At 35.7% G+C, this 18,322-nt stretch overlaps 2 protein-coding genes across 8 annotated transcripts in view; both read left to right on the forward strand.

Moving 5' to 3' along the window:
* Positions 1-1,113: 1,113 nt before the first annotated feature.
* On the forward strand, positions 1,114-5,354 carry LOC122629841 (UDP-glucose 6-dehydrogenase). Its single transcript, XM_043813714.1, has 6 exons — positions 1,114-1,410; positions 2,052-2,537; positions 2,653-2,850; positions 3,246-3,692; positions 3,801-3,956; positions 4,122-5,354. The coding sequence occupies exons 2-6, from the start codon at positions 2,076-2,078 to the stop codon at positions 4,296-4,298; spliced, it is 1,440 nt and encodes a 479-aa protein (XP_043669649.1). The 5' UTR covers positions 1,114-1,410; positions 2,052-2,075; the 3' UTR covers positions 4,299-5,354.
* Positions 5,355-5,559: 205 nt separating this feature from the next.
* Positions 5,560-18,322, forward strand: part of LOC122629525 (TGF-beta receptor type-1) — a 24,380-nt gene continuing 11,617 nt past the window's right edge. The window contains exons 1-6 of one of the 7 annotated variants that reach the window (XM_043813083.1): positions 5,562-6,397; positions 6,452-6,954; positions 9,911-10,025; positions 11,820-11,977; positions 14,158-14,312; positions 16,959-17,158. In XM_043813083.1, the coding sequence (XP_043669018.1) occupies positions 9,968-10,025; positions 11,820-11,977; positions 14,158-14,312; positions 16,959-17,158 (571 nt within the window). In that variant the 5' untranslated portion in view covers positions 5,562-6,397; positions 6,452-6,954; positions 9,911-9,967. Of the gene's footprint in view, positions 6,955-9,910; positions 10,026-11,819; positions 11,978-14,157; positions 14,313-16,958; positions 17,159-18,322 lie in introns of all 7 variants that reach the window. The other 6 variants (XM_043813257.1, XM_043813166.1, XM_043813428.1 and 3 more) reach the window with 6 other exon arrangements.

The raw sequence follows: 18,322 nt of genomic DNA on the forward strand, positions 1-18,322 counted from the left end.
TACGTGCTTCATATCACATCTGAATGTACCTTTTACTTCCGAAAATTCTCGATAAGGGACGTGTCAAACAGAACGTAGAACGTTCTTCTATAAATATCGAAGAAATGGAGATATATTTGAGAAAATATTCTTTGTGCTATTATATCCATTTTTACTTTGATATTTTAATAATTGTCATGATGTTATTCTCATTGTATATATAATATATATATACATATATATACATATATATATACGTATATATATATCATACATAGATTTATTTATTTCTTCAGATACGATATAAAGAAAAAAGAAAATCAAATGAATTCTTATTAAATATATTATAAATTTTCGATCGATTCAAATTAATTGATCATTAAATTATTACCTCTTCCTTATCAAACATAATCGATCGAAGATAATAACTTCCCGGATATTCTCAAATATCCAATGAATAATGAATTGGTCGTTAAAATACCAAATATATGATGTTACGCAACTTCCCCAAAGTTTCACCTATTTAATTTTCTATCAAAAATACAAAATTAGGTGATTCATTTTAACTTTTATGCTTTTCGCTTTATTGTAAAATAGAATGTTGAAATTGATAGAAATTAAATATATATCATTTTTATAGGACATTATAATTGGTTAATAGATAAGTCATATCGTATATATATGTATATACAAACACACATGTATTGTGTATATGTAGATTTGAAAGTAGCATTCAAACGAATCTTATTGGATAATAATTACGCCAATCATGTGTCAATTCTGTCAATAATGTTTTATTTCAATATTAGTTATACGTGGTTATACCTCAATAATTAATTATTAATTATTATTTATTTCGATAGACAGTAGAGTTGGTAAAATTCAAAATGTTTTTAATTACATTTTATTTCAGATAAAAAAAAGTACTAAACGACTAAAATTGCATGAAGTATAAAGTATAGAGAGAGAGAGAGAGAAAGAAAGAAAGAGAGAGAGAGTGTGGAAGGAATAAAAATATGCTTCCAAGGTTGCATTGCAATAGATTCGACCAATAGCAATGTAGTCTGGTAAATGTGACAACGTTGTAAGCTGCGCATGCGTACATGGCATTTTATACTTCAGACGCGTCCTATTTTGCGATTAGTAGTGACGCGAAGAGGATTTGTCGGTGACAGTACTAGTGATACACTAAAATTCAAGACGATAGGAACGTCGATAACAAGACAATAAAAACGAGAACAATTTATCATTTATTTGAATACTCTCATCATGAAAAATTCTTAGTTTTTTGATTTAATGGTGATATACTGGAAGCTAGACTCGCATGATTAAAAAGAAATTCTCTTCGTCGGCAGATATAATTTTGTTTTGGAGTAATAATTAATTACGGAACATTAATTATCTCAACATTATTCGAATTTTCGAGCTGAGGTAATACATTTTTTGATTGTCAGTATTTTTACATTTATATCTTTTTTCAATTTGATACCGTATAGGTGCGGTATTTCTTAGAAAGATGTTCGTACGTCATCAAATTGAAAAAGGATCAAACGTAGATTTACACTTGACACAATCATTTATCATCATTTTTATCATTATTTAAAGTTTAATATCAAAGTAAATAGCTTAAAGATTTCTTAAGTATATAATATTCTCGAAGTAATACAAACACGTATAAAATTCAATAGTAATGTCGGTACAAAGAGATTTTTTCTTTTTCTTTTTTTTTCCATAAAAAAAAAAAAAAATCGTGTATCATACATTGAAACTTTATTTTTTTTTAGAATTAAATGTATTAAAAGTTGATTTCGATAACTTTAGAAATGAGTGTATATATTTTATACATTAATTTTTTTATTAATAATTGGATTTTATGTTATCGTATATTTAATGTCGAAGTTAATACTATAATGACATCATATGCGTATAATATATATATATATACACACACATATATATATGCGTATATATATATATAACGATATAAAATATTTCTAAATTATAATTAATATTTCTTTATTACAGTATATAAAATGAAATAAGAATATTAAAAATATATGTATTTTTCGTAGGAAGAAAGAGCGTAATAAAAGAAGATGACGATAAAAAAAATTTGCGGGATGGGCGCCGGATACGTCGGTGGTCCAACATGCAGCGTGATCGCCCTGAAATGTCCCGAAATACGAGTAACCGTCGTTGATAAGAGTAAAGAACGAATAGCACAATGGAACTCTGATAAGTTACCAATTTATGAGCCAGGATTAGATGACGTGGTGCGTAAATGTCGCGGCGAAAATTTATTCTTTTCTACCGATATCGAAACCGCCATTATGGAAGCTGATTTAATATTTATCTCGGTAAATACACCGACAAAAATGTTCGGCAATGGAAAGGGAAGAGCGGCAGATTTGAAATACGTCGAGAGTGCTGCTAGAATGATCGCAGAAATTGCAACTAGTGATAAAATTGTTGTCGAAAAGAGCACAGTACCTGTAAGAGCTGCCGAGAGTATCATGAACATCCTTCGTGCTAATCACAAACCAGGTGTTTCGTATCAGGTAATGTAAAAATATATATTTTATTTCATAATTAATTCTTTTGTATTTTTCTTTTCACTTTTTTTTTCTTTTTATTTTTTGCACATCGTATTGTACCGAATAAAAACTATTTTAGATTTTGTCGAATCCAGAATTTTTAGCAGAAGGAACTGCTATCGAAGATTTGGTAAATGCTGATCGTGTATTGATCGGTGGTGAAGATTCACCAGAAGGACAAGCAGCTATCGAGGAATTGTGTAAAGTCTATGAGCATTGGATACCAAGAGAGAATATTTTAACTACCAATACTTGGAGCTCGGAATTATCAAAGCTGGTACGTGTACGTCATTATGTTAATGCCGTTGATTTGGTATGCAAAGAAAGTAGTCGTTATTACGCTCATCTCATGTAATAAAGTATCTAGTTTCTGTCGAATGGAATTAAGTACATGAGAGGAACGGAACGAAGTGACTAGTTTCTATCGAACAGAATTAAATACATGAAAGGAATAAAACGATATTAGTTAATTTTAGAAGACATATTGTTTATGTTGTAGCTCAGGTAATAATAATAATAATAATAATAATAATAATAATAATAATAATAATAATAATAATAATCAGGACAGAAAGTAAATACATTTACACGAGAAGATCATTACGAAAACTTACAAAGAAAAGCTTACATTTTCGAAACAACTTGGATCATTAGGATCGTTTACGATTTTAGGCAGCCAATGCTTTTCTGGCACAGCGCATATCGAGCATAAATTCTCTGTCGGCGGTGTGCGAGGCCACGGGTGCTGATGTGTCGGAGGTGGCACGAGCCGTTGGTCTTGATTCTAGGATAGGCTCCAAATTTCTTCATGCGTCGGTCGGCTTTGGTGGATCGTGTTTTCAAAAGGACATTCTAAATTTGGTGTACATTTGTGAATGTCTTAATTTGCCAGAAGTTGCTGCTTATTGGCAACAAGTCATAGACATGAACGAGTACCAAAAGTCACGATTCTCTGCAAAAGTAATCGAATCGTTATTTAATACTGTCACGGATAAACGGATCGCCATGTTAGGTTTTGCTTTCAAAAAAAATACCGGTGATACTCGTGAGTCACCGGCCATTCACGTTGCCAAGACTCTACTCGACGAAGGTGCCGTCTTACACATCTACGATCCCAAGGTTGATTTCACTTTTTTTATTATCTTTCTCTTTTATTATTCCTTCTTATACAATGTTTTTCGTACGGAACGTACGTTGTAAATGAAAGACTTCATTCGATTCTTTCAGGTAGAAGAAATACAGATTATAGAGGATTTGACTCATCCGAGTGTAACGACTAATCCGAAACGAGTTAAAGATCGTATCAGTATTTACAAGGACGCTTATACCGCTACCAAAGATACTCATGCAATCGTTTTGTGCACGGAATGGGACGAGTTTATGGTGAGTATATTTTCTACGATCTACACGTGTGTAGATATGTTTAATTACCGCGGAGTTATATTATTCGGATAATTATAGCGAATGATAATTCGATTGTAAGATAGGAATAATTACGTTTTTACATTTTAAAATAGTTGATATCATTAATCTGTGCTGATATTTCAGGAACTCGATTACAAAAGAATTTATACCGACATGATGAAGCCAGCTTATATCTTTGATGGAAGGAAGATCCTCGATCACGACGCATTGCAGAGAATAGGATTTATTGTGCAAACCATCGGAAAGAAACTCACGAGAACCGCGATTTCGAGAGTGTGGGGAAGTCAAACACAAATGTAAAAAAAGAAAATAATTCGTACATGTGCTAGCTTGAAGCAATATGTTCGACTTGAAATAAGATCAAATTAAAAATGAAACGAAAAGAAGTCCAAAAGAACCATAGCGATTGAATGATTACGTATTGGCTGTGGCGCCTACACGAAGGCAGACAAAGTGATAAAACTTTTTATCAGGCTCCATCGTATCAGAGTTACTTTGGAAATCGGCATATCATGTTTCATAAACTTACTGCAGTAAGTTTAGTCTTCGCCAGAAAAATTCGTAATTAGTACGAATGTATCGCTGCAAAAGTATTAGTAAAAATACTTAAACAATTTCACGGCACTGAACTTTATATTTTCTCAAGCCGTGAGAACAAAGTATTTTACGAATCGTTCCGTTGTACTAAAACGTTATCTTAGTAAGAATATCATCTTCGAACGACAATGTACATTTAAAAAAAAAAAAAAAAGAAGTTTAGGATTAACGTGTCTGATTTAAAGACATTCCGAGAAGGACGAAATTCTTGAAAGACGCGACCATCGAGCGACGTTGATGTTAAACGCACTATTATTGCATTTGTTTTCATAAAGTAAGTCAATCGTTATTGAAAGAGTGCAGAATTATTTACAAGATCGATATGAAATGAATCTCGCGAACGTTTATTTTTTTAAAATATACTGCACTCGATGCATTTATTAATTCTGGTATACGTCATTACGATTTGAGATGAAGTATTCAAGAGAGCTGAATAGGATACAACATTGGATAATGGAGCGAAAGTACAATCATCGTCTCTACTTACGTTCCTATATCGCAAATGGATCGAAAATGTTTCGTTCGCTGCGGCTTACAAATGATAATCTATTCGAAGACCACGGTTATCACTACTTAGTATTTTAATAAAGTTATTCAATGATTCCATTTGTCTTTGCGTCCTCCGTAACTGTGGGATCAGAATTATTCATTTGATTTTACATCTCTATTTCCTCTCTTCAATTTAAACGACACTTTGTATACACTTTTTACAACGGTGTAAAGCATCGATAGCAATAAATATACGATTATTGTTACGTACGAAGTATTCAATAAATCTTTCTACGCCTGTTTATTTAAAAGTACTCGCATCGTTTCTTAAAAAAAAAAAAAAAAGTAAATAAGCCGATAATTTTTGAAGTTCGTGTGTCGGTAACGTCGCTTACTAGCGAACGTAGTACTATCGAGCGCCGCTAGGTGCGCTGGGAGTACGGATAGAGCGCGGTATGGTGGTGGAGCGGCAGCAGCATCGACATTAGCGAATCGCGAGTCGTAGTAGAGTGATCGTCATAGCGCATCGCGCGAGTGGTGGCAAGTGTAAGAAGAAGTGCGTGTGATCGGCGTGACAACGCGACGACACGACGACGGCGAAGACGAGAATCTTTCGGAGGAGCGAAATTTCCGATGCGGATGGGTTCGATAGAAATAAGGAGAATTCGTCGGAGATTATTGAGTGTCGTGTAGGAAGGAGAAGAAGAATAGTAGTAACGAGGACAACGACAGTGACGGCGACAGAGGGGAGAGTATCGAGGTGGAGGTGGAGAAGGAGGAGTTTGCGAGGGTGAAAGAGAGAGAAAGAGAGAAAACGAGTTGCGGTGTGATGGTCGTTCGACTTCGATCAAAAAGAACGAAGAGAGAGAGAGAGAGAGAGAGAGAGAGAGAGTAAGAGTGAGTGAGTGAGTGAGTGAACGAGAGGAAGAGCGACGATAGGCCGGGCTTCTAGCTAAGAAGCAGCGGATGGTTGTAAAATGGCGGCGGGGCCGGTTGTGTGGCGACTGCTAGGAAGTTGGTCGGTGAGCATCGACGTCGTTTGATTCAACTGGATCGAAAAGAGAATAGTGGAGGAGGATCGTCGTGGTGGAAGAGAGGATTCGTTGGGTAAGAGAGGAGTGGAGTTGGGACGAGACGGAGGGAGCGCGGGCTCGCACGATCTTCGAAGTAATTCCGCGCCGTTGGTGAAAGATGCCGCATCCGTGCCGGTAGTGAATAATTTGCTGGTGTAATGCTGCGTACGAAAATCGCGATGTGATTCGTGTGTATTGCAAGAAAAAAAGAAAAAGAGAGAGAGAGAGAGAGAGAGAGAGGTAGTTAAAGGGAAAGAAATCGGTGCAGTGCTTTGCACTTGTTCGAAAGGGGAGAGAGAGAGAGAGAGAGAGAGAAAATTTTTTGTGGGCTTTTTCAGTCCATCGTGAATTTACTGTGGTCCATCAACGTTGTTGGAAAAAGAAGAAGAAGTGGTGGAGAAGGGGGAGGAGAAGGTGACGAACGTTCGACGATAGAAAGATGACAAGGTCGTCGCGTTCTTCGACGTCGATGTCGAGCCGTGGTTGTTGTTGTTGTTACCGCTGCTGCTGTCGTCGTCGTCGCCGGTGCAGTTTGGCAGGAGCCGCGAATGCGACCGCCAGGAAAGCTGCGGAAAGCGTTGCCATTGAGCAGCTTAGTGGGCGTTACGATTGAGGATTTCATTCCTCTTTTCCTCGGAATCGTTCTTTTCGCCGTTGGAAGTGGAGGAAGAGGAAGAGGAGGAAAAAACGGTGGAGGAGGGCGAGGAAGAAGATGAGAGGCGCACGCGGAAGTTGTTCCGCGAGTGTTCTCGCACTAGCGCTGTTTTATTTACTTTACGCATCCTATCCAGTGGACGGTTAGTATCTTTTTCTATGATTATATATCGTATGTATAGAATACGTAGATAGGTAGAGTAGCGTAACGTGCTCAATGTCCTCTACTCGAGTTTACGTGCGTACGTCGTTTGTATGTATGTATGTATGTATGTATGTATGTATGTATGTATATGTGTGTATATATATATATATATATATATATATATATACGTACGTATGACGATGTATATATGTACGTATGTACGTACGTAAACCAGACGTAGAGGGAAGGCGCGGAACCGTGCGCGTTCGACCGCACGCGCCTTCCCGCTCTTTTCCCTTTACGACCTATGTAAAGTGCGTAACGTTGCGTAAGCAACGAGTCGGTGAGCCCGAGAATGGCCGATTCAATTTCTTCCGTTCGAAGATTCTGCGTCTGTTACGTACTTATATATGTTTATATATGCCTCGTCCATATATGTACACACGTGATACATATACATGCGCTCGAAAAAAATTATATGGACACATGTAATATCGCTGAACGTGATCCATTCGACCTTTGCTTTTTACATTCTACGCTTCTTTTTATATTAAGTATTCCCGATAATTGATGCTAACGATTAGCATGATAATCGTTCGGGCAAAAAATGTAGTCTTTCTTTGCTAATGTTTCTTACTATCGTCGAAGTCTCTTGTAATTGACGAGATAAGCGACGGTGTTTATGAAAACTTCGTATTTCATTTTTACTTGTTTCTGATAAATAATATAACATAGTATTTGTTTTCGTGACAAGACCGAAGCATGGATAGCTCGTCACTGTCTTGACGGATAATCGTCGATAGTCGATACGCAATTTTCTCAGCAAATAATATATCTTGCGAACGATCGATCGATCTAATGTGATATCCTTCTATCCAATGAGAGAGAAATAGAGAGAGAGAGAGAGAGAGAGAGAGAGAGAGAGAGACGAGACGAGACGAGACGAGACGATTCTATTAACGAGACATATCTTATTATAGGTACTCTCGCCAGTTCGTACTTATAACCGATGAAAGTCGATTTTAATTAAAACCCATACGTTCTTTTTACTTCTCGTTCATTAAATTATTTTTCGTTTTTGATAATCCGTAATCATGTAAAATGTTATAGCATTTTAATTTCAAGATATATCTTGTATAGGTCGAAGTTATAAGAACGTTAAACCACTTAGTTTCTCTCGTAATACATTCATTCATGATATTGTTACGTAGTCGATTTGTAAACGCGATGTTCGTGTTTTGTTGTTTAAAGAAAAAAAAAAAAAAAAAAAAAAAGAAAAAAAAAGAGAAAAAAAAGGGAAAACAGGAAAACAGAAAAAAATGTGTCAAGGAAGATTTATAATTTTTAATGAAAAGCGTACTTCGTTTCGAACGGACTTCTTCTTTTCTTCCCCGTATTCAAATCATTGCTTCGTGTTTATACTTTATAAGCAATCGTATATTATCACGATGGCTTCTTTTCTTTTCTCGTAGTCTCTCGGAGTGGCTTCGCATTATCGCCATAAATGCGAACGATTGACGAAAGTGCTCGGATGCTTCTTTTCTTCTTCTTGCATCAAAGCTAACGAAGGGAAGACATTCCCCTAACAAGATCAATTTGAAACTATGTATGTACGTTAGTAAATGCATACATAGTATATTTCTCTAATAACCGATATAATTATTCACCGTGTAAATTGATTTTACTAGGATATACACTTACGAACAGATTGAAAATTCAATATCGTGATGATTTCGTTTTATTACTATCCTTATCTTTCGATCTCATTGTGTTATTGTTATTAAGCTGAGAGATAGAGAGAAAGATATATATATATATATATATATATATATATGTATGTATGTATGTATGTAGATATGTCAAATTTGCGAATAAAGAATTTAAGGTGAGTCATTTCTTGTGTGTACAAAAGTATCAAAGTTTTTATGGCATTAGCTCGACTTTAACGATTAAGCGATAACTATCGAAAAGTTTCTCAATAATTAATAGAAACATCTGTAGGATAGAATCCAGTTTCATTTCCGAGCCTTAGCGGTTTTCGGCTTTCAACGAAAGAAGGAGAGCCATTCGGACGATTTCTTTCTTTGGATTCCGTACGCGGAAGAAGGTCTCGTAGCGGATCTCGTGGGTGCGCAAAAAATTGTTTTATGGAGAGTCGCTGGTATGCGTTGAGTCCAGGTATACTCTTGGATCCCACAGAACATATATGTATCCCTCTTTTTCTTTCTCTCTCTCTTTCTCTTTGTATATGTGTTCTCTCGTGCATTTGTATATATGTGTACGTATGCGCGCGTGCGCTCGCGCGACAGAGACCGTTCGCGTTCTCTCGCTTGCTTCGTTCAACGCGCACTGTGCGCTAATCACTCGAATTAAACTCGTTTCCTCGAGTCCAACTTGTCCAACTACGATATAACAGTTTCAATTATCTCTGTTGAAAGATCTACCAAACTCGACGAATTCTGATCTTTGTTTTCCTTCGTTATCAATTTTTTGTTGAAGATAACCGTAGAGAAAATGCAGAGTGGAGAGAGTAACGCGTCGTATAATCTCTCTTTCTCTCTTTCTCTGTATATCTCTCTGTCTGTCTCTCTTTCTATCTCTCTCTTTGGAGTTTTATTAGCAGAGACAGTCGAGTCACGTTTCAATCTTTTCGAGGATATTTTCTAAGAACAAAACTAGGATAATTAGTTTATATAAAACGATTTACTAAGTATTTAGGAGATAAGCATCGATCTATTGGATTATATTTTATTAGCTTTATTTTCTCTTTGGAAACTGGTAATCAATATTATAATGGAACATAGAGTTATAATCTTGTAAAAAGATTTATTCAACGTGTACTGATTTGGCTTCTTTCTTATAAATCTGTTTTGGAGTAACGTTGATTATTCAAATAGCTTATAATAAAATACTAATCTGAAATTAAAACGTCATTAAATTTTTCTCTATTTCAGGATTATTGAAGTGCTACTGCGATATTTGCACGGATACTAATCACACGTGTGAAACCGATGGCTATTGTTTTGCCAGTACGAGCTTGGAGAATGATGTCGTCACGTATGCCAGGAGGTAACGCATCAGCATATGGATTTTTTTTCTCTCCATCCTCTTATTTCTCGCACATCAATACAGATGTCAACGGATACGTTGCACTTCGATGGTACAAACGTATGTTTATCGATCGTCAATACTCGTGGCGCATACGCGGTATACCGTACCTAAGTCTTTCAAATTTCTGGTGCAATCCCTCCGCGCGTTTAAACAAAATTTCTCATTTAATGACTAATTATCGTCGTGTAAAAAAAGTGCCTTGAAAAATTACAAAAGCAATGATTATTATCATGATCGTCAATTTTTCTTTTAGGGTATCGTGGCACGTGATTTTTTGTATTTTTCTATGATCGATCGTTGAATACGAATATATATATACATATATACGTATATATGTATATACGTACATAGCGAGTATATAGTAAAAGGGCTCGTTACGATCGATTCCCCCGTCAAGTTGAGGCTTTTTAGGAACATTTTAGCTTCCTTTTCGGGCTAGTCGCCAAGGCACGAGGCACGATTAGCGACTGTTTCGGTGTTAGTCGAAGTACGCTTCGATGGATACGAATTATCGTTGTTGTCCGCCGCTCGTCGCGATGGTAACGTCCCGCGTCGAATTTTCATCGACTTTCATCGGCCATCGCGAAATCGTCCGTCCGCTTCTTCGTTTTCTTTTCACAGTTTTAAGATGTTCGAAGGGAAAGGTATTCGACATTATTTTCCGTTCTTTCTTTTTTTTTTTTTTAATAGCATGTTGGGGGTAGCCACGAGTGATATTTTTCTCATCTACTTCGTTGATCTTCCAGAATCGTTCTCGAATCATTATACTTTGTGGCTACTTATTTGACTCATTTGATTTTTGTATATTTTTGAGGATACTCTTTTATATATATACATATATATATGTATGTATATATAATTGATATTATAATACTTGTAATATTAATCAAAAGGCTCACGAGTCGAATTCGATCAGAAATTTGTCGGAAAAGTGAGAAAAGGAAAAAAAGGAACGAAGGAAGGATAAGAAGGAAGGGAAAGTCGTAAAAAGAGGGAGAGAAAGAAAATAAAAAAGCGAATGTTGCGATCGAAAGCACGGGAGGTCGAAAGTCAAAAGATAACACCGCGGTCGTCGAGTGCAAGACAAACTCGGCCTCCGACTCTGCAAATGAAAAGTCTTTTCTCTCTTTATCGTTTTATTGTTACCTCGTATCGATATGATGGACACACGTAAAAGTCCGCGAGTTTTCATGATTAAATGAAGTCAACTAGAGAGATGCCAATGAAAATTGCAAAGTCGATCGGAAATTTAGTTAGGGTTGTTTATAGTTCGAAGGTATCATCGTCGAATCGTTTATCGATCCACTTCAATCGCAAACGCAGACACAGGACACGTCGATGAGAGCTTTATAGACGTCAAGCAAACTCGTAGCGTCACTACGAGCTAGCAGACGCGTGGACGCTGGCTAAATATTTAATGCGCCAGACGAATAACTCGGTCTGGATCGAATCGAAAATAACGCGACCGAGATTATTTGATTGGTCGAGACGCGAAGAACGAGCGAGAGTCGATTTCGCGTTCATCCAATATGATTCGTCGGTCTCGTGTAAAATAATTTAGTGCAAGATATCGTCGTATGCATATAGATGCCTCCTACTCGTTATTCGTTCGATCGAAATTCGTTTATGGAAAGGGACAAACACTTTGTCGTTTGAGTTTCTTCGATTTAGCTCTATTAAGGAAACGAAGATGATGTGGCCAAAAAGTGCACAATTTTTCGTACTAAACGTAAGATTGTGATGTTGTGAAAGGTGCCTCGACCGAAGGTGTTGGTTCCCACCGGAAGAGCCACGTGTCTGCAATGGTAAGCCGGGCATCTATCGTTCCCGACACTGCTGCGATAAAGACTTCTGCAACCGGAATTTACATCCGGGTTTACTGTCTTCCGCTTCGCCAGAATTACGGCCAGGTATTCAATCTCCGCGGTTTGACCAAACGATGCTTTCATTAATATCACGTGCAGCCTCCTTCATCTTCTTCCTCCCTTTCTTTTTTTTTTTTGGTGTGCCGATAATTCCATATATTAAATAGATATTTACGACGAGACAAAGTACTCACACAAAGACACGTACTAACGAGTGATTAGATCGTCATCGATCGAAGTTGTCGCGTTTTCGCGGATTAAAAGGGAGTTTCGTCTTTTAAAAAAATTTTTAAAAAAATAAGAACAATTTTTCTCTTAATTCTTTAACTCTTACCACATCGGATTACACCTCTTCGTTATCGTCTCGCCGAGAACTCGTCTCGACGAATTTTTTGTCGGGTCGTGATTAGCGCTTGAATGCGATGAACACATATAGTTACAGACATATATACATCATACACAAAAATGCGTAAACATATAGACGTAAAAACTCTATGGAACTAACGGTGTAAAAGGCGTTAACACAACGGCAAAAGTTTCCAGCGAGATGAGGTGCATTCCTTACGGTGCTCGTTTATTTTATTTGTACGATTCACGGAAACGTACGTTTTTGCTTTAAAAAAAGTTCAAACCGGCTAGTTTTTTGATATCGTTTATCTTCTCGCTTTTTTTTTTTTTTTTAACGGGAAATTCCAAAATAAAAAATGATCATTGGAAAAACAAAACCCACTCTTTGCACGTAAATCATGATTAACTATGATTTTATGACACGAATATATTCGAACAAATGCGAACATAAATATAATAGTTAAATTTGATTAGAAATATAAATCAAAATTAATACAAATTTTTGTCCGTGCCCGTAAGAGAATGCTCTTTCTTTTGCTATATAAACCAATACTTACTACCGTGTTTGTAATTTTTCTTCTTTGGTTGTTTTTTTTTTGAGAGAGAGAGAAAGAGAGAGAGAGAGGGAGAGAGAGAGAGAGAGAGAGAGAGAGAGAGAGAGAGAAAGATCTTTAACTAACCGATTCTTTTTGTCTTAGTAGTTGCACTGTGATTATCGTGTGCTCTTACAGATTCGCCCTCTGAGAGCTTCCTGGAGCGTGTTCGTTTTTTCGCCTTTTCCTTCCTTCTTCTTCTTTTTCCTCCTTTTCGAGAGAAATCGTCAAGTGATTCGATGACGATTCGTGCCAATTAACGCAACTACCTTACACTTTACACCTCGTTTTGGTTTGTGTTCAGTGTTATCCCCATACCTTTCTTTGTTTTATCTATTTTCCTTTTTCACTTTTTTTGCCTTGCCCGTGACAGAAATTGCGTGATGCGAAAATAACGAATAGAGAGAGAGGGAGAAAGAGAGAAAGAGAGAGAGAGAGAGAGAGAGAGAGAGAGAGAGAGAGAGAACAAAAGAGAGAAAGAGAGAGAGAGAGAAAGAGAAAGAGTGCGAGAAAAAGAGAAAGAGAGAATTTCAGGAACAGCCAATCCACACGCACCAGGCTACCCCCACCGTAACGTATTTTATGTATACGACGGAGTGTTGAGTTGCACGGTATTTTTCTTCAACCTTTTTTTCTTTTCTTCGATTGTTCTTCTGCCTTTGATTTCTTCCTTTTTTAATTTTTTTATTATTTTTTTTTTTTTTTTTTATTCAACCCACCCTCGTTTGCGTTGATCCATGTGTTTCCTGGACGAACTCTGCGTTTTGTTTTTCTTCTTTTTGTACTTAGCGAGTTCAGTTGAATTGACTCGACCTGCGAGCGACTTACATGCGCGTGTTTTGGCCATGAGATGTCTTTAGAATATAAAAAAAGAAAATTTAGTGTTATCGCGAAGCAACACTTCGACAATGTTCCAGCTAAACGGGGAGTTAATAAACTCGATGTCGCTCTTTTTCATCGTTCCTTGCGGTCGCGTATGCGTTTGTATGCATTTCTAAAGCATGATGAGAGTTAATAAAACAAAAAAAGAAATAAACCGAATTCAACGTTCTCGTCGGTGATAACAAGTATTATCTAGAAAAAATGAAAAAAAAAACAAGAAAAGAAAAAGAAAACAAAAATAAAGACAAGTTTTAACTCTTTGTCAAGGTCGCGTATAATATCGAATTTATCGATTTTCAACGTAGCTCCGTCTCTAACGAGAACGAGAACAAGAACAAGTGTTCTCTCTTCTTTTTTTGGTTGGTCCGTTTTGTCTGAAACTTTTGCAAAATCGGCTTGAAGGTGCGTGCACAAACAGCTGTCGTCGTCGCAGCCCGAGCCGCTCATCTTCTGCATGACGAGCGACTCGCGAAATACGACCTTTGTCATCGAGTGCTGCAAAGAGGATTTTTGCAATCGGGATCTGAAACCTCAGCTGCACCCTCGCAACAAAGAAGGTAGGATCAACCGAGAGCTCCGGAGATAACGGAAATTCCGCAGGTGGCACGGGCTTTCGCTGTGATTTTATTTATTTATTTTTTTCTCATTTTTTTTTTTTTAATTTATCTCTCTCCAGCTATTCGCTAATTCGTGCTATTCTAACGCTAATCAATCGTCCTTGCGCGAACGCGAGCGAAAAGACACACTTTCGCTTTTATGTATGTATTGTACATAGTATATCATACTTGTATGCAGATCTATTGCCGTATCAAACGTTTACGTGCTTTTCTTAGATTCTACAACGATGCTGCTGCTATTTGCTATTTACACGCGGTAACTACTTTTGCATAATACCTGATCGAATCTGTACATACATATGTACATATAGCATAAGTGAACTGTGACGTTTTGTGTCGTGGCTTGCAACTGTGTGTTGCGAACAATCACGATCTTCCTTGAATTTTTTTATGAACTTAGTCATTATTCCATACAGTGACTTATTCAAAGAATAATAAAATAGAAAGTGTATATATATATATATATATATATATATGCTAATTAATGTTCGAGTTTGAATTATCGAATAAGATATAAATAGATCCTATTGAGAAAAAAGAAAAAATTATATAGAATATTTGATGTAGTTATACGAGTGATAACTTCTTCCGCAGTTCGCACAAGTCCACAGTAGAGTGAAGTGATTCTTAGAAATTTATTATCAGAACGAATCGACCTTTGAATTTCTCTTCTTCTTTCTTTTTTTTTTTTTTTTTGAAATTTTTAACGCGAACAAGGAGACCTTGCCACCTACGGAAGTTCCGATTGCTTCGAGGTAGCTATTTCCTGCCTTGTTTCACTTCGCCTCTGTAAAACTTAGAGACCTCTAGCATATTTGGTAATGGTTGTTACCAAACTGATGTATGTATATATGTACATACATTGTACGTAGATATACATATAATATATACACGTATCGAGCTGAACGTAATTGAAAAAAGTAGCGATGGCATGTTATTCTATTTGATAACTTTTTTCTTCATTTCTCTTTATTTATTTTTCTCTTGCCTCTCCTTTTACTTCTTCTTTTTCTTCTTCTTCTTCTTCTTCTTGCACTTTTCCCGAACGAAATCTTCGTTGCACCGCTACAGATAACTGTCCAACGTGCGAGAAGGATATCGCAACTTTTGTACATACATACGTTCTTCTTTCACTCCTTCTTTTTTTTATTCTTTGTCGGGCAACTCCATCTTTCCCTTTTTTTTTTCTTTTTTTCTTTTCTTTTTTCTCTTAAAATGCATTAGATGTACATATGTGTATATATATTTCGATTCTAATTCTTCAATATGGAGTACAAAATAGTGAGATCAAATTTGTAGGTAGATATGGGATAAATATTAAGTAGACATTTATGATTTGTAAGAAATCGATGTAAAGCGAATGGTTTTCTTTCCTTTGTTTATTTATTTATTTATTTATTTATTTATTTTTTCTTTTTCGCATTTTTTATTACATTGAAAAAGACAAAGAAAGAAATAGTCGTTTCCTTACATCGATGACTTTTAAAATTTGTTCTATTTCCACTATGCATGCTCTATTCTTAACCAAATTAATTCGTTAAGCACTTATCACCTCTATGCTATCTATTACTCATCGATGTATATATTTGAACGACCATAACGACGTAACGAGAAATATAATACTTCTTTTAACGTATTCGAACGCTTTTTTGGTGCTGACCACTTTAACGTATTTTAGGTAACATTTTCGCGCAGTTACATATTTACATTTTCGAGGAAGGGATACAAATTAATGATATTATATATATTTTCAGTATTCCACTGATCGATAGACATCCTGACCTGTGACCTCTACGTGTCCCGTATATATCCATCATTCGAAATATCTTCTCATATGTAAATATTTCATGATTTGTTCTTTTTGGTTCGACCTCTCGTTAAAACCAACAAACAAATTTAAAAAAAAAAAAAACAGAAACGAACACTACAGACACGAAGGATCATGGAAGTCTTAACATTTAAAATGAGTAGCATCAATTTTTATACTCATCTTCTTTAAATGTACACATATGTACGTATGTATGTATTCCGAATATCAATACCGCAAATATGGTAGACAAAACGTCCAACAATTTTTTTTTTTTTATTTTTTTATAATGACTATATTAAGATGGTAATAATTTTTACAAAATATTTTCTTCGATAGCTTGTCGAGATTTTCTTTGGTCATAAAAAAGGGAACGTTTCAAATACATTGAATAAAAAAGAAGATGTCGAATATATTTTCTTTAATGTCTTCTTTACATCCAGGTGGGAATAATTTTTACAGAATATATCCTTGAATATTTTATTTAAATTTCTTGTGGCGATAAAGAAAAGGAACGTTTCAGATAACTTTTTATCAAAGAGAAGTCGAACCGGAGAGTAGTGACGTTGCATCTTTTTCTTCTTGCATTTAATCTTTCCATCTCCTTCTCATATATATATGTACATATATGTATGTATGTATGTATGTATGTATGTATGTGTATATATGTATATATATATATGTATATCTCGGCTAATCGTGCAGAAAACACCGAGAACGAAAGGAGAAAAGACGTCCTTCACAAGCGGAAATATTCGTCAATGAAACATTGTTCTCAGGTGTTACAATAAGACGTACTTCTTCCCGGGGCCCGAATACTCGGTCTGGTGTACAACGAACATCACCCAGAATGATCCTGACGGTATCAAGTCTGTTGTTGCTTGCTGCGACCACTCCGACTTCTGCAATCGCGAGCTAACTTTGCCTGTTGACGAACTCAAGTTTCAACGTTCTCGAAACGACAACGACCTCGAAGGAGGTACAACGAGAATCGCCGTGCGTGCTTTCCTTTTCAAGGACGATGTCGCCTCGTGAAACCGTTTTCTCTCTCACACAGCCCACGTCTTCTTTTTCGTTTTACCTGTTTGATTTGAACTCAAACTGTCTTTCTTTCGAATTAATTTCTTTTTTTCTTTTTCGTTTCTTAATTCTATAACGCTATATAACTTTTAAATTACATGCTTTATATATTTGTAGTTTTTATTCATTCATTTATTTTTCTTTTAAATTATATTTAATTTCGTCAGTAAATTAATTGTTAGTTCATATCATAGAAGGTTCATTTTTTTTCAAGTATAAGTTATACTTATTACATATTATAGTACAGTATAGTTATACTGGTATAAAAGTTATCGAATAAGTTTCATTTTATATAACATTTTTTAGACGCTAGAATAATAAAATTGCGTTATAGAAGATTAATGAACGAAATTTACTTTTTATATTTTTATTTTTTCCTATTGCTTTATTTTTCGTCTTCTTTTTTTTCTTTATATTAGAAAAACATGTATACACAATATCGTGAGATAATTTTCACATAATTAATTAGTCATAAATTTTCAAAATAATTTGTCTCTAATTATGATAGTTATAGTGTAAAACGGTAATTAGAATTACGGTAATTAGAATCTTTCACCGGATATCATTTATCATTCAAAATAGTATCAAGATTATAAACGCGATAATATTATCAAGTTTTTATTTCTTCCCTTTACATGCACGGTTGTTTAACATATTCACTACCATGACGGTCACTGGTAGCCATTACTGAGCTTTTCGTTATACGATTTTTCTTCTGTTTACGCCGCGATGGTTACCGATGGTAGATAGGCAAATAAATATGTTACCATCATACTTTTCTTCACTTCGGTACTATAATTTAATTCAGTATTCTATTTTTCTTTTTAATACAATATAGTCCAAGTAGCGTGGGTAGTAGAAAATCTATCAAAATTTATCGTTTGGTGCTGAATACGTTAAACAAACCAATCAATATTCTCCTTTTTTCGTTGCCAAAGCAATTTACATTTACGCGAATTCTCGGAAGTCGGGGCAAGTCCTGGAGAGATCAAGTTTCTTAAGATACAATATTTGGAAAGAGTACGCACGACGATAAGAGAGAGAGAGAGAGAGAGAAGAGAGA

Source organism: Vespula pensylvanica, chromosome 1, assembly GCF_014466175.1.
Source record: "Vespula pensylvanica isolate Volc-1 chromosome 1, ASM1446617v1, whole genome shotgun sequence".
NCBI classification, from domain to species: domain Eukaryota; kingdom Metazoa; phylum Arthropoda; class Insecta; order Hymenoptera; family Vespidae; genus Vespula; species Vespula pensylvanica.